The sequence below is a fragment of the Chelmon rostratus genome, chromosome 3 (genome assembly GCF_017976325.1).
Source record: "Chelmon rostratus isolate fCheRos1 chromosome 3, fCheRos1.pri, whole genome shotgun sequence".
NCBI lineage: Eukaryota > Metazoa > Chordata > Actinopteri > Chaetodontiformes > Chaetodontidae > Chelmon > Chelmon rostratus.
The window spans coordinates 15640579-15655459 of record NC_055660.1 but is presented as its reverse complement, the minus strand read 5'-3'; the positions used below and the strand labels follow the sequence as shown (position 1 = coordinate 15655459).

The window sequence follows — 14881 nt, the reverse complement described above, 5'->3', positions numbered from 1 at the left end:
CTCTAACAAAGGCGGGTTATTGTTGGAAAAAGTTTATTATTTTGTCCAGCAAAATGTGTGTGTGTGTGTGTGTGTGTGTGTGTAAGTCAAAGGTCATACTTAATGTGAAAAGAGTGGAACATTTTATTCTTGGCATTTCACAACCATTGTTGCTCCAAGACAAGATTAAATGTTCTGGTATTTTGACACATGAAAATTAGTGCATTATTTTCCTAAAAGCCTGGCTGCCTGCAACTTGTTTTGTGCCTTGTCCTGAAAAGCAACTGCTGGAATCTGATCATGGCCTTTTGCTTAACTGTGAGTCATTGCTAAACTACCTGCACTTAACAAAGCAACACTGGGGCACAGGTCACCTCGCCATGATAAACTCCCTGAGCTGAGTGCATGTAGCATGACTGTCTTCACCTCCATCCTCAGTCATCACGACCAGTCCTATCTGCCAAACGCTAACAACAGTAAGTCATGGTATGATACCATGAAAAATGCATTTCCGAGAATAACAACAGTGTCACGATGCAAGCAAGCAATTCAGTGTTATGTGATACATTAGTTATGTTAATAGATTCCAACATCAATGTAACTTACAACAAAGACCTTTACATAAACTGTTTAAAATACAGCTTTTCAAATGCAAAACAGCCACGAACTGACAGATGACTGAATTGCGAGGAAAAAAACGTTAAAAGAGTTCAAATGTCTGCAGCAATGAGACGATGCGAACTTTAATCGAGACAAACTTACATTTTTTTTTACTATAAAACACTACAATATTAACACAAAAATTGCAAATCCTAAAATCCAGAATCTATATGTTTAATGAAAACAACATTCCTGTTTTCACACGGGCGCACTTGTAATTCCATCCTCAGGCTTGTGCATTGAACAAAAAGCGTTTTCATATTAGCTCCATTCTAGTTTGCTAATATATAACAGTGCCAGCCTCATTAATTCTTTCATCCTGTGTGGACTCATTATACCTCTGCACCGTCTCAGAATTACTCTCTTATTTTCTTTCTTCAGTCTCCTTCCTCTCTGTGAACTCAATTTGCCCCCTCGCTTCTCCTCTTTTCCTCTGTCATCATTTTCAGCTCTCCTCTGCTTTGTTCGGATTAGCCATTATCTGCTTCTTTAGTATTCTTCCCCCGTTTCCTATCTATTATTTTCTCTCCTCTCCTTCGCTTAGCAGCCTTCCTGCATAATCTGTGTAACTCATTCCTCAGTTCATCTCCACAAACTGGTCCTTTTTCATCATTCACCTTCTCTGTTCTCTGCAGATCTTCTGTCTTTTCCTTTCTTCTTCCTCTTGCTTCCTCTGATTTTTTTCCATTGTTGCATTTTGCGTCCGTCATCCCTCCTCTCTTGTTTCTTGACAATTTCTCAATACTTCTTGATGCCGTTTTCTTCTTTCCTTTCTTTTTCAGCAGCACCTTCTTCTTTCCTTCATTCCCTGTCTTCATCCATCCTTCCAGTATTACACCTCATCCTTGCTGCCAGGTTCTCTGACTTTACTCCTGAACTCTACACACCTCCTCTTAATCCTCTTTAATCATGCATCCCTCTCTTTCCAAACTCCTCCCTTACAGTCTTATAACAGCGTTATACTTGTTAATGGTGTACATCCTGTTGGTTTTCAAAGCTACTCGCCTGCATGTTTCCACAAACTGCAAAGTCAGGGATAATTGGGAACGCTCACATAAATCATCACAAGTGTGTCTTCTTAATACAGATAAAGACACACTGATGTAGCATTTCAATTGATACAAATGACAAATTATTGCAAATGCATTGCAAAAACTACTCGTTTGCTAATGTTGGGTTTTGTCCAATTATTGTGCAAAAATGATTCTTTTGAGTGCACATGACAGAAACACTGGAGTTAAAGTTTATTATAAGTAAGTACAACAAACTTCATGTGTTATTCATGAGATTCAACACTTGTATGTTTCCTTTCCTCCCTCCTTCCTGCCCTTCCGCTCGTCTTTCCATCTCAGAGGCAAAAAGCCTTTCAAGTGAACACCCACAAATACATCAACAACAACAACAACAATAAAGCACTTAGCTGTGGAACGACCCATCTTTGTTTTCACAAATGCGACAAATCCAATGGAGCCACGCTCTTTCCAACCAACAAATCAAATTAGAGGTCTGGTCTGGTTCATTCTGGGCCAGTTTGCTTATGGAAAAGTCCTCCCATCTCTAAAAAACTGGAACTGGCTCAAAAGTGTAATATTATGTTCTTCCTGCTTATCAGTACATCTCGCAAATTGTCTTGTGGAGCCACAATCACTAAATAAGTGTAGAATCCTTTCTGTGCTTGTAAAATCCCCCCGTTTAAGTGCTTCACCCCGCTTGTACCCATCCTCAGAGATTGAATTATTACGGGGTAATGGAAACCGTGCAGAGTGCTGTGGGACATCCTTTTCCCACACAACAACCGTTTAATCACAGACAAACACTGGGCACTGTGCCACATGATATATCAACATCTATATGTGAGTGAGTGGAGGCAGACAGGCCATAGAAAGAAAGACAGAGTCTGTCTGTGTGAGGGAACACACAAAGTACAATTACTGTAAAGTACAGTGTGTGTCTATGCTTTGAGTCACACATGCTCCACTGAAGTAATTACAATTTTAAGAGTGAAATCCATATTTGCAGGAACCCTGAGCGTCAGCGTCGTAATGGATCTTAATTGAAACAATAAAAGGGTAAAACTATGAAGAGATTGGCCTTTAATTGCTCCCTTTCTGCTAAATCCCTCCTGAGCACGTTGTACGAAGGCAGTACTTTAATGAAAGATTAACATTGATCATCAAACCTAACCGCTTCAGAGTGGAGTGTGTGTGTGTGTGTGTGTGTGTGTGTGTGTGTGTGTGTGTGTGTGCGTGTGTGTGTGGTAGAGAAAGGGCTCATTCCATACACAACCACATACTTTGATGCGGTCTGACCAGAGGAAACATCATCACCACCCTCCCCACCGCTGCCAGGCCTCAGTGTTGTCCAGTGTCACGATCCCCATCATTTTTTTTCCCTCACCTTTGTCTCCCTTGGATTTTCTCGTCTCTTGTTGGTCACTTCTTTCTGCCTTACTGTTTCTGATTTCTTTAAGCTTTTTCCCATCGGCTGATCTTGATTCTTCGCCTCTACCTCTCTCCAGTGATGTCGTCGCTTCTGAGGGAGGAAATGCAGAGAGTTTTATTCCGACCTGGAAAACAGAGACTGGTGGAGTTCATTGAGATTGAAGAACCGTCGCAGGGAAGACATTTTATCTGTGTCTCAGGTAAACAGCTTTCTTGTTAATTAGGTTTTTTTGTTAATTTGCTAACATTTAAAGCAGTTTTTTGGGTTAAATATGCTCAGTCATTGAAGATAATTTATTTTTTTTATTATTTTAATGATTGTAAAAGTTTTATTTTGGAATTTTCCTTTACAGATCACGCAGATAATTATTTTGGTTGTAGAGATTCTGTAAGGAAATGTGTTGAGCATGTCCTTGTACTACTGTCGCCTATTTAAAGTCTGTAACAGTTGAAGTGAGTCATGGTTTTAATTTTACTAGAGACGAAATGTCGGCTGCTGCAGTGCACCTGTATTCTGGAAAATTCTTGTTATTTCCTCTTTTTCTGCAGTTGCAAAAACCAAAGTGGTGCAGCTAAGTATAGTGCGATGTCAGATATCTCAGAAGTCCATAAAATCTGGATCGAAGAGGTCCCACACCAAACGCTCCAGCATACAGGAGTGCTACCAGAGGACAGAGGTCTGGTCCCTGCAAGACCTGACTCTTGTTGACGGACGGGACCCTGATGTGGTAATTAACCAAATTTAATATAATTAAAAATATATATTTTCTGAGGACTAAAATTGTATTTATTGTTTATTACTTTGAAACAATGTAATTGATCTCAAACTTCAATTTCACATTGTAATTCATGTTAATAATTTTTCACCACTAGATGTTCTCTCTCTTACGGCGTTTTCTGTGGATTCAGAAATGAAAATCAACTGTCTCTCAGTGGAACCCTAAATTTAAAACAAAATAAATAAAATGCAAAAAGAAAAAAGAGTTACAGCACAAATATACCTGCACCTATTTGTTGTGCACGACCACCTCAATGATCTGTTTTAATAACATGGACATTTGGGTTTATCATAAAAAAACAAAACAAAAAAAATCTACATAGTCCATATAGCTTTATCTGAGGCTTCTGACCACATTTCATTGGTGAAATGGTTTTAATTACAGTTCTGTCAGTTGGGGATCAGTCATTGAGATGCAAGCCATTCCTCAAATGTGAAAAACTTGTAGCAGATGTTTGAAATAAAGTGAATTAACTGCATTACATCACATATTTTTATTTTTATTTATGCTTTCATCTATCAGCAGCACCAGTTTGCTTTTGTATGTCTGGCATCTCTTTGATGGCTTCCTCTCAGGTTGATAGTTGAGTGGCCATTATGTTGAATCACCATGTCAGCTCTGATTTTAAAAAAGGTCACATGAAAGATTCATTTATCTATTTGCCATCTCATTCTGTATCTATATGTCCATTGCTCCAGGATGACCCCTGTTTCCTGCTGCACTTTGACAAGGTGCGCACAGTGACGGCCGTCAGCTGCTCAGCCAAATACTCATTTGTGCGTGCCCTGGTTGCTCTCAGCGACCAGCACTGTCAGAGGTCACTGAACCTGCGGAACTTTGACTGGAGCTACATCAAACCCACATCCTTTTACTCTAATAGAGGAGACTGTGTTGTTCTAACACAGATATGCTTCTATGCATTCAATTTGGTATGTCTGTCCATGTGTCCCGTGCCCCTGGATGCATAATGGAATGACACAATGATTGTGTGCATGTGTGTTAATGAATTTGTGTGTGTGTGTGTGTGTGTGTGTGTGTGTGTGTGTGTTTGTGTGTTCGAGGGGTGGGGTGAGTATAGGTTTGTGACTTCCTTTGCACTAATAGGGCTTTGATGGGGAATAATTCTCAATAAAAATGTCTTTTTCATTAATACTCTGCTAATCATCACTGCAAATGCAAGTTTAAAGCAGCTTGGTATTTGTTAACTGTATGATCTACTTTTGTGATGTTTTAATTACTTATAATTCAAAATATTCCATTCTATGTGCTGTGTAAACAACACGAACTTATGAAAGTGTGTAATGAAAGTGAATTTCAAATGGAGAACAAATAAAACAACTACAAATTTATGTCCTTTCTCTGCCTTTAGCCTTCTTAGTGAACTAAGCAACTAAAATCATCACAATGTGGTATTAATTTAGGGATTCACTTTGTGCAATATTTTTTTTATTTCTACAGGGGCTTGCTTGTATTACCCTTAGTTTACCAAAGATAGCTTATGTCTTCAGTCTGGGCCGTCCTCGATATATGGATGACCTTTAAGAAAAAAAAAAAAAAAGAGTAAATGAAGGATTCAGTATAACCCCCTTAAGATTTCCACGACATCCACGTTTGACACAGAAAGGAGTGTTTTTTTTCCGACCTACAGGTGGCGCCAAAACATTGCCAAAGGCATCAGGAGCAATTAGTAGCCTTACAGTATGCCTGACGAAAATAAATAAACATCTATATAAATATGTACAACAATGGTCTTTGTAGTTCATCTTTAAATTTAAAATCAGCCATATTCATTAATCGTTCAATTTACTGAATGTGTGCACACATCGTGTTAAGATCCTTTAAATATCTTCGTCTCATCCCGGCACAGCGTCGACGTACTAAGTAGCAGCGCCATACCTGCCGCCAAAATTCAAGTTACAAGAGAGAAGGACGAGTTTTCCTGTTGTCGGTTGTAAATACTGGGCTGTAAGTTTGCACCTCACCTTTTCAGTTACCGATTTGGTATTCAGCCACCACGAATCTTGCCTCCGGAATCTGCGGAGAGAGGACGGCCTAAAAATGCACATCAAATCTATTATTATTGAAGGATTCAAATCCTACGCACAGCGGACAGAGATCAACGGCTTTGACCCACTGTTCAACGCTATCACAGGACTGAACGGCAGCGGCAAGTCCAATATTTTGGACTCCATATGTTTCCTTTTGGGCATTTCCAATCTCAGCCATGTAAGTGTGTTATTGCCTTTGAAGTAATTAAGCTGTATGATAGAAGTTTCTTAATCTAGTTGTTGACCTTCAATTAATCAGTTTGCAGAGTTTGGTATGGTGGTAGTAGCAACTTAGTTTCATTAGTTTTCCAGAGTTAGCTAGCTGTTAGCTAGCTAGACGCATCTTTACGCTGGTTAACGCTCAACAGAACTGGTCTTGTGTCTCTTCGTTTAATTTTCACTTGAAAGGTGCGAGCCTCCAACCTCCAGGACTTGGTTTACAAAAATGGACAGGGTGGTATCACCAAGGCCACAGTGTCTATTACATTTGACAACTCCAACAAAAGCCAGAGTCCTCTGGGTTTTGAAACGCATGATGAGATCACCGTCACCAGACAGGTTGGCAAAGAACCCTGATTTTTTTTTTTGAAGGCTTTATAATAAGTGTACAGAGTTATTGTGTAATGCTTATACTAAATCTGTTATATATGACCCTTTCTTTCTTTGAGGTGGTAATTGGTGGCAGGAACAAGTACCTCATCAATGGAGTCAACGCCAACAACACCAGGGTGCAGGACTTGTTCTGCTCTGTCGGCCTCAATGTCAACAACCCACATTTTCTCATCATGCAGGTCAGTCTTGTGTCTGCAGCAGTGTGTATTGTTGTGGTTTTAGTCCTCGACAGTATTTTATATCATGTGATGTTTCCGATATTTTAGGGAAGGATCACCAAAGTTCTAAACATGAAGCCACCAGAGGTAAAACATGCACACAGGACCATGATTTCACCATCAGAGCTTTTTCATACAAATTTCCCAGCCCTTTTTTAGGACTTTCAATGACCACCTCTTTTATTTCAGATCCTTGCCATGATTGAGGAGGCAGCAGGAACCAGGATGTATGAATGCAAAAAGATTAGTGCTCAGAAAACCATTGAGAAGAAGGAGGCCAAGCTGAAGGAGATTCAGACAGTATGTTAGACATCAAAACTTATTTTGACTAATGTATCTGTGTTCATTCTGCAGGGAGGAGGCCATGAATGCAATTGCAACTAATGTTTAACTGTTGCTCTATGTTTATTCTTTAAGATTTTGGATGAGGAAATTACTCCAACTATGCATAAACTGCAAGAGGTAGGTTCACTGCAAAATCAAGACTTCAGAATTTCTTGCTGTGACAGAAATATGGTAAATCTTACATTTTACATTTTATGTTTTAATCATTAACTCATTTTTTTTCCTAAACTTTCCTCCCTCTCCAGGAACGATCATCATACCTGGAGTATCAGAAGCTGATGCGAGAGATCCAGCACTTGTCGCGACTGTATGTGGCCTGGCTGTTTGTGTGTGCAGAGGAAACCAAGCTGAAGTCAGCAGAGAATCTGAAGGTGATGCAGGATAATATCGCCAAGATGCAAGCCAGCATGGCCGAGAATGAGAGTAAAGTCCAGGAGCTCTCTGCCCAGATTCAGGAGCTGCAGAAGAAAAAAGACCAGGTATGCTGGAAGACAGGAGAGAGCTAAGATTAAGGTGCTTTTTAAACTTTCATGGAGACCCTTTTTCTTCAGCCTTAAAGACAAATTGGGAAATACCATTGGCTGCTGTTGGAAAATGATTTCCATGAAAATTCAGTGTGTTCTATGTTTTGATCAAACTGCAAGAAAAATTCTTCTTGAGTCATTTGCTTTGTCTTTGATGTTTACCTGCTCATTTGTAGGAGGTGAATGGAGTATTGAAATCCCTGGAGGAGGCTTTTGCTGATGTGCAACGTGTGGATGCCAAAGCTCAGAGTGCACTTGACATGAAAAAACAGAATCTCAAAGATGAAACCAAGAAGAGGAAGGAGCTTGTCAAGAGTATGGAGGAGGTAACAGGCGAATACGTTTTGCTAATATGTGCCCTCCTGACCACAATCTTGTCAGAACAAAACCTTTAGCAAATGAAAAACAACTGAATTATTGCTCAACATTGTTGTTATCATTCATCCGTAGGACAAGAAAATGCTTGTGGTAAAAGAAAAGGAGGTTTCCAAGTTGACGGAGCAGCTTCAGGCCCTGCAGGAGGAGGGACAGAAGGACAGCGCAGCCCTTGAGGCAGCTGAGCAGCATTTTAGGGCTGTATCAGCAGGTCTTTCTACCAATGAGGATGGAGAAGAGGCCACGCTGGCTGGGCAGATGATGACCTGCAAGAATGACATGAGCAAGGCAGATACTGAGGCCAAGCAGGTGAGGAAAAAACTTTTGGGTTGCCAGTATATTCAATAGCAAGTTTTCAGTACAAACGTATCTGCTTAGCAGCATTTTTCCATGTTGAGAAGACACTCGACTTGTGTCGTGTCAATTTCAAAAGATTGTTCATCTATCCTGTCTCCGTCCTCCTGTCTATCCAGGCTCAGATGACCTTGAAGCATGCCCAGGCTGAGCTCAAGACCAAACAGGCGGAAGTGAAAAAGATGGACAGTGGCTATAAGAGGGACCAGGATGCCCTGCAGGCTGTAAGAAGCAGCAGAGAGAAACTACAGGCTGAGTTAGCTAAACTCAACTATGAAGGTAGTGTGTGTGTGTGTGTGCACGTGTACTCATGGCAGCTGCCTTATGTTAAGCATTTTGTTATAATATTTGAGGTCTGTGTGGGTCTGCCTGTATGCAGATGGGAAGGAGGAGAGTCTGCTGGACAAAAGAAGGCAGCTGTCCCGAGAGGTTGCTAAACTTAAAGAGACCTACGAGATGCTCATGTCTCGCTTCCCCAACTTGCGCTTCGACTACAAGTAAGAATTTGACAAATTAATTTGCTCACGTCTTTAACAGTGCTGTATGTTTTGAATCTAGATGAATCCTTCTTGTCTAATGTTGCCATGGGCCTTGAGAAGAGTTTCAACAAAGTGTCTTGTTTTGCCTTAAAGGGACCCAGAGCGAGGATGGGACCGCAGCAAAGTGAAGGGGCTACTAGCTAACCTGATCACAGTCCGTGACGTCTCCTACGCAACAGGACTGGAGGTTGTTGCAGGAGGACGGCTCTATAACATCGTTGTTGACACGGAGGTAAGTGTTTTAGTAGGCATCGTGCCTGTTATGTCAGTGCAAATCATGAATCGGTGGTAAATGTCAATTTCATTTTCAGATGGTGTAGTGTAACCAGAGTCAGTGATGTGATTTTTGTCTTTGAACAGGTGACTGGTAAGAAACTGTTGGAGAAGGGCGAGCTGCAGCGGAGGTACACCATCATTCCCCTGAACAAGATCTCTGCCAAGACACTCAATGACAGAGTGGTCAGCGCCGCCAAGAGCCTGGTGAGAGATCTAAATATTGCCCAGTTTGGAAAACTCAGTCGGTGTTCTGTCTGGTCTTGTAACATGACACCTTCTCCTTGATGACTCTCCATCTCTTCCTCACTCTGCCTCCTCTCTGCCCCTTCTCCTTCTGCTGTCAGGTTGGAAAGGACAACGTCCACACAGCGCTGTCCCTGGTGGGCTACGAAGCTGACCTGCGTAAGGCCATGGAGTACGTCTTTGGCTCCACATTGGTGTGTGACACGCTGGACAATGCCAAAAAAGTGGCTTTTGATAAGCAGGTGATGACCAAGACTGTGACCCTTGGAGGGGACATCTTTGACCCACAGGGAACTCTGAGTGGAGGTGAGAACATGTACTAGATTATTTGTATGTCACTGAGATGCCCGTAGTATGTAAGGTTGGTAGGGGGAACCTGTGCAGAGCAAGCACAAACAAACACAAACATTTGCTTTCAGACATGCCACAATTTGATGTCTTGTACTTCATGTCATACAAATGTTTTAATTATTGCTTAGAATGGTGGTTCCTGATTTGCTTCATTACACTTTTATAAAGGTTCTGAACAAATTGTCATTTTATTTAAAAAAAAAAAACAGTTTGCACACACAAACATAAACTCACACACACATGCACCCTGAAAAGGAATGAGGATGAAGGACTTGGAACACACTGGCTGGTTCTGAACATTATACCTGGAATACCAGTTTTGACTTACACAGCTAAATGGAATCATTTTTCACACACAAGCATTTAAAAACTCCTGCTCGTCGAACAATGAAATCGACTTCCTTTTTTCCTGCTCTTTCTCTTCCAGGTGCTCGCTCACAGTCAGCATCAGTTCTCTCCAGCCTACAGGAACTGAAGGAAGTTCGCGACAACTTGAATGACAAGGAGGCCCAGCTTCAGGATACTGAACGACAGCTGGCCGGCCTTAAAGGAACCGCAGAGAAGTGCGCCGACACAAACTCACACAAAATACCTACAGATAAATCGTCCAGGCTGATGTGTCTGCCAATATTAGTTTACGACAGATATCTGCAATGGTGGACATGTTGGCCAATGAGTAATAAGAAATTGTGGTACAGAAATGCTTTATTGTCTGAGGTCATCTAGAACCAGTGTCACCTTTACTTAGTTTGTATGTTATGAGTTTGTGTTAAAAAAAAAATACAATCAGCCAATTCTTTACATTGGATTTTTTTAAACTCCCAAATTTCCATGTCAGTATCAGCCTCAAAAAGCCTGTATCGGTTTCTGGTATAAGGAATAAGACATTTTTAAATCGTGTTTCTTGAGTTGCACTTTCACATAAGTTCCCAAGAAATTTTAATTCACACAAATAAATCTCATCAGCAACTCAATGCCCTGCAGCTTGCTTTCACACCTTCCCAGTATATTCTAGCTGTCATTATCTAATTCCCCCCAACACTTTCTTCTGCACTTGACCACATTTCTTCCCTCCAGGTACCGTCAGCTGAAGCAGCAGTATGAGCTGAAGGTTGAGGAGGAGCAGATTCTGCAGGCCAAGCTGCAGCAGAGCTCCTTCCACCAGCAGCAAGAGGAGCTGGAGAGGCTACGCAAAGCCATTGGTCAGAATGCTGCAATGTGCACAAACACACCATTTAAAATAACCAAATTTAACAAAGCACTTTGTGCATACTGTATACAAATGGGCATTAGATTTGTAATTCCACCAGGGTCTACATAGTTGCAAATAAAACAATACACCGGTCTTGCTGTAATCGTTTTGTTTGCTAACTTAACTGTGTGTGGTGCGTTTGCCAAACCAGAGGAGAGTGAGGAGACTTTGCGCGTCACCAAGGACGTGCAAAAACGGGCTGAGGAAAAATACAAGGTGCTGGAGAACAAGATGAAGAATGCTGAGGCGGAGAGGGAGAAGGAGCTGAAAGCCGCCCAGCAGAAGCTCAATGCAGCCAAGGCCAAAGCTGATGCCTTCAATAAGAAGCTGAAGCAGAAGCAGCAGGTACACCAACCAGACATTTGTGTCACAATTTCTTTTCTCCCCTCTCTCAGCAGCAGTCGAGATCGATTGATCATATGTGTTTCTTTTCTTGCGCACATGCACAGGAGTCCGATGCTGTGGCCCTGGAGCTGGAGGAGCTGCGCAGAGAGCAGGCCGGTTATGAGCAGCAGATTCAGGCTGTAGATGAAGCCATGACAGCCATCCAGGAGCAGATAGACAGCATGGCTTGTACTGTATCACAGAACAAGGTATTTGTGATATGATGATCAATCAAAATGAACCGTCTGGTGAATAATACATGATTTGTCACTGCTCAAAACAAGCTGACTTGTGCTCGTCCTCCCTCTTGCTGCGCAGGAGGCAGTGCGGAAGGCCCAGGAGGAGCTCGCCCAACAGAAGGAAGTGATCATGGCCCAGGACAAAGAGCTCAGGGTGAATACAATTTTGCCTTTTGACACTTTGGTTTTTAACCCCTATTTGAGAAGCTTAGAGTTGTAACTTCAGCACTATATTTTGTATGAGGATTGAGATCGAAGCCTCTTCATTGGAAGTTACTACATCACTACATTTTATTACGCTCTTCTGTTTCACTTTCTTAGTTGTCCAATGCAGACTAATTTGACATCTGGGAACTGTTTGTTTGATTATTTCTATCCAACTGAATGTTCCAGGGGAAGAGCACAGAGGCCAATAAAATAAGGGAGCAGAACAACGAAGTCCAGCTGAAGATCAAGGAACTGGAACACAACATTAGTAAACACCGCAAGGACAGCCAGGAAGCTGCTGACAAGGTACACACACGCACACACACACACACACACTCTTCAGGCAGTCCTTCACTACTGTACATAATATCTGTCCATGATCTCTGAGGTCCCTCAGAGTTTCATCTCATCTTGTTCACCTCTCTCCCCCTTGTCATACCATCTTCTCCTCAGGTGTCTCGGATGCTGGAGGAACATGACTGGATCCCCTCGGAGCGCCATTTCTTCGGCCAGCCCAACACTTCTTATGACTTCAAGACCAACAACCCCCGCGAGGCCGGTCAGCGGCTGAAGAAGCTGGAGGAGACCACCGCCAAGCTGGAGAGGAACGTCAACAAGAGGGCCATGAACATGCTGAACGAGGCGGAAGAAAGGGTGAGGGCAGCAACGCAGAGAGGGTTTGGCCAATTGTTCATTTACAGCTTTGAATATCTACATCTGTCCCATGCAACTGTCTCCCGTCCTGCAGTACAACGACCTGATGAAGAAGAAGAGGATCGTGGAGAACGACAAAGCAAAAATCTTGCAGACCATCGAGGAGCTGGACCAGAAGAAGAACGAGGCTCTCAACCTGGCATGGCAGAAGGTCCGTTCTCTTTCAGCAAAATAATTTTTTCTCCCTAAATTCACATTTGTCTCTCTCACTTTCATTTCACAATGAGCAAGATGACTATACTGACAGATAATGTACACTCAGTTGCCAGTTTATTGGGTACAGATAGTTAAAACTAATGTAGTCCAATTCATCAGTCCTTGGCTGCCTGGATTATGTTCAGAGTCGTTCTTTCTTTGAGTGAATGAAACCCAACGTTTTATGTACCGTGCTGGAGTCACCACACTGTGGTTTGGTTTAGGCAAACAAAGGTTTGGGTGAGATTGTGATTGTGTTTGAATGTTAATAAAAATCTTATGTCTTCTGTATTTAAACAGACAATGATCTTTCCCCAACATTACAATTTCACTGTAGTACCTGTAGTTGTTTCTTGTACTTGAGCTGTAATATTTCCCTTCTTCTGCAGGTAAACAAGGACTTTGGCTCTATTTTCTCCACTCTGCTGCCAGGGGCCACTGCTAAGCTTGCTCCTCCCCAGGGGTGTGGTGTCTTGGAGGGCCTTGAGTTCAAGGTGGCTTTGGGCAACACCTGGAAGGAGAACCTCACTGAGCTCAGCGGTGGGCAGAGGTTAGCAAACGCACCGATATGGTCATTGAGTGTCAACTTTTGTACTTTGTACTCGGTCCAACTATGTGATTGCTTCCATGGATGACAATGAAGTCTGTCACTCAGCCTCTTTGTGTTTGTTTTCAGATCACTGGTGGCCTTGTCTCTCATCCTGGCCATGCTGCTGTTCAAACCAGCTCCCATCTACATCTTAGACGAGGTGGATGCTGCCCTGGATCTGTCACACACACAGAACATTGGACAGATGCTGCGCACACATTTTAGACACTCCCAGGTATGTTGAAACACACATGCACAAGTTCTAGTAGCCTTAAATTGTTGTGCAGAAGGCCCACTATTTAAAAGGTTGTACCATAACTTTTTATAATATACACGTTTATCACATTCTCACTCTTATCAGCAAACCTGAAGCCAAACATGCACTCAAGTCGACTTTTTTTGAAAATTCCCTCCCTGCAGTTTGTGGTGGTGTCCCTGAAGGATGGCATGTTCACCAACGCCAACGTCCTGTTCAAGACCAAGTTTGTCGACGGCATGTCCACGGTGACGCGGAGCGCGCTCAGCCAGAGTGACGCCAACCTTCCCCAGAAAGGCCAAGACAAGGCTCGTCAGAAAGACAAGAAGAACAAACAGCTCATTGGCTGATCATTGTACTGAAATAGCTGAACAGTCATATTCTTAATTTGCTCTGGTATTACTGCTGCAGAAACTATATCACTTAACAAATAGTGATATCTGTTAATATGAGACTCTGGCGATCAATTGTGTATACTCAAATTTCCTCTGTTGGTAGTTGTTGCGAGCTGTGTTTATATGACTGTTTTTATTCTCAAAGCGTGTGTGCATTTCAGAACTTTTTAATCGTAAATTTCTTTTGTCTAAACTGTCCTTGGTTATCCTGTCTCTTTTCTGGTCTCTGTTCATGCACTTCTGCTACAATCAGTTTATATGCAGCTAACGTGTCCATATATTTTAGTAAATAAAGCCTGTCAATTATTAACAGCTGACTCTTCTGTTTTGTAGTAAAACTGCTTTACAAATTGGATAAAACCAAAAGCGATCATGTCTGCGCCCCCTAGTGGTAGTGTCGAGGACAACCAAACCTGCAGTGTTAGACACTAAGCGGGAAGAGATTATAGTTAAACAGCTGATGTTCAACTTTTAAAAACCTTGAGGCCAGTGATCCAACACAAGCTATTTGGTTTTGTTTGAGTTACCAGTTATTACAACGCTACTGCTGCGAACATTTCAGACAACACGCTTGTTAACAGTTCCAGTGCATTTTGAGCAAATGTAAAGGTTATTACATAGACTTTTCTTTATTCTCTTAGCAGACATTTACTGCCAAGCTGGCAGTCACTATATAACAGCATTATTTTAACTACCTCAAATATACAAGATTATAAAATACTATAATGTATCTAAGTGAATTCTTGTAGTTATTTAAAGTCAGATAATATTTGACCTGATAAAGAAACTAGATTTAATTAAATGCAGCTGAGTTGAGCTTTGAAAAGGATTGCGTGACAAAAACCCAAAACACTGAAGATAAAAAAAAAAAGCTGCTAGTAACAGACCACTAAATTACATGACTGT

General features: G+C 41.7%; 2 protein-coding genes across 2 annotated transcripts; both read left to right on the top strand.

The window, feature by feature from the left end:
• The first annotated feature begins 3159 nt into the window (after positions 1–3159).
• On the top strand, positions 3160–4827 carry exoc1l (exocyst complex component 1 like). Its single transcript, XM_041934405.1, has 3 exons — positions 3160–3280; positions 3630–3808; positions 4558–4827. Exons 1-3 carry the CDS (start codon positions 3160–3162, stop codon positions 4825–4827), a joined length of 570 nt encoding a protein of 189 aa, XP_041790339.1.
• A 961-nt stretch (positions 4828–5788) lies between these two features.
• smc2 (structural maintenance of chromosomes 2) lies at positions 5789–14279 on the top strand. The gene is made up of 25 exons (XM_041933370.1): positions 5789–6085; positions 6316–6465; positions 6576–6698; positions 6786–6824; positions 6927–7037; positions 7155–7199; positions 7328–7561; positions 7783–7932; positions 8057–8290; positions 8455–8614; positions 8715–8832; positions 8968–9106; positions 9235–9354; positions 9495–9699; positions 10172–10307; positions 10822–10946; positions 11148–11341; positions 11446–11589; positions 11699–11773; positions 12013–12132; positions 12280–12480; positions 12575–12691; positions 13125–13285; positions 13412–13559; positions 13745–14279. The coding sequence occupies exons 1-25, from the start codon at positions 5918–5920 to the stop codon at positions 13928–13930; spliced, it is 3603 nt and encodes a 1200-aa protein (XP_041789304.1). The 5' UTR covers positions 5789–5917; the 3' UTR covers positions 13931–14279.
• Positions 14280–14881: the final 602 nt, after the last annotated feature.

Bases quoted from the DNA above. Each gene is read 5' to 3' on its own strand.
- exoc1l (XM_041934405.1), top strand. From the start codon at position 3,160: ATGTCGTCGCTTCTGAGGGAGGAAATGCAGAGAGTTTTATTCCGACCT. The intron at 3,281-3,629 runs GTAAACAGCTTT...CTTTTTCTGCAG, and splicing joins ACATTTTATCTGTGTCTCAG to TTGCAAAAACCAAAGTGGTG. The intron at 3,809-4,557 runs GTAATTAACCAA...CCATTGCTCCAG, and splicing joins ACGGACGGGACCCTGATGTG to GATGACCCCTGTTTCCTGCT.
- smc2 (XM_041933370.1), top strand. From the start codon at position 5,918: ATGCACATCAAATCTATTATTATTGAAGGATTCAAATCCTACGCACAG. The intron at 7,562-7,782 runs GTATGCTGGAAG...GCTCATTTGTAG, and splicing joins TGCAGAAGAAAAAAGACCAG to GAGGTGAATGGAGTATTGAA. The intron at 13,286-13,411 runs GTTAGCAAACGC...GTTTGTTTTCAG, and splicing joins GAGCTCAGCGGTGGGCAGAG to ATCACTGGTGGCCTTGTCTC.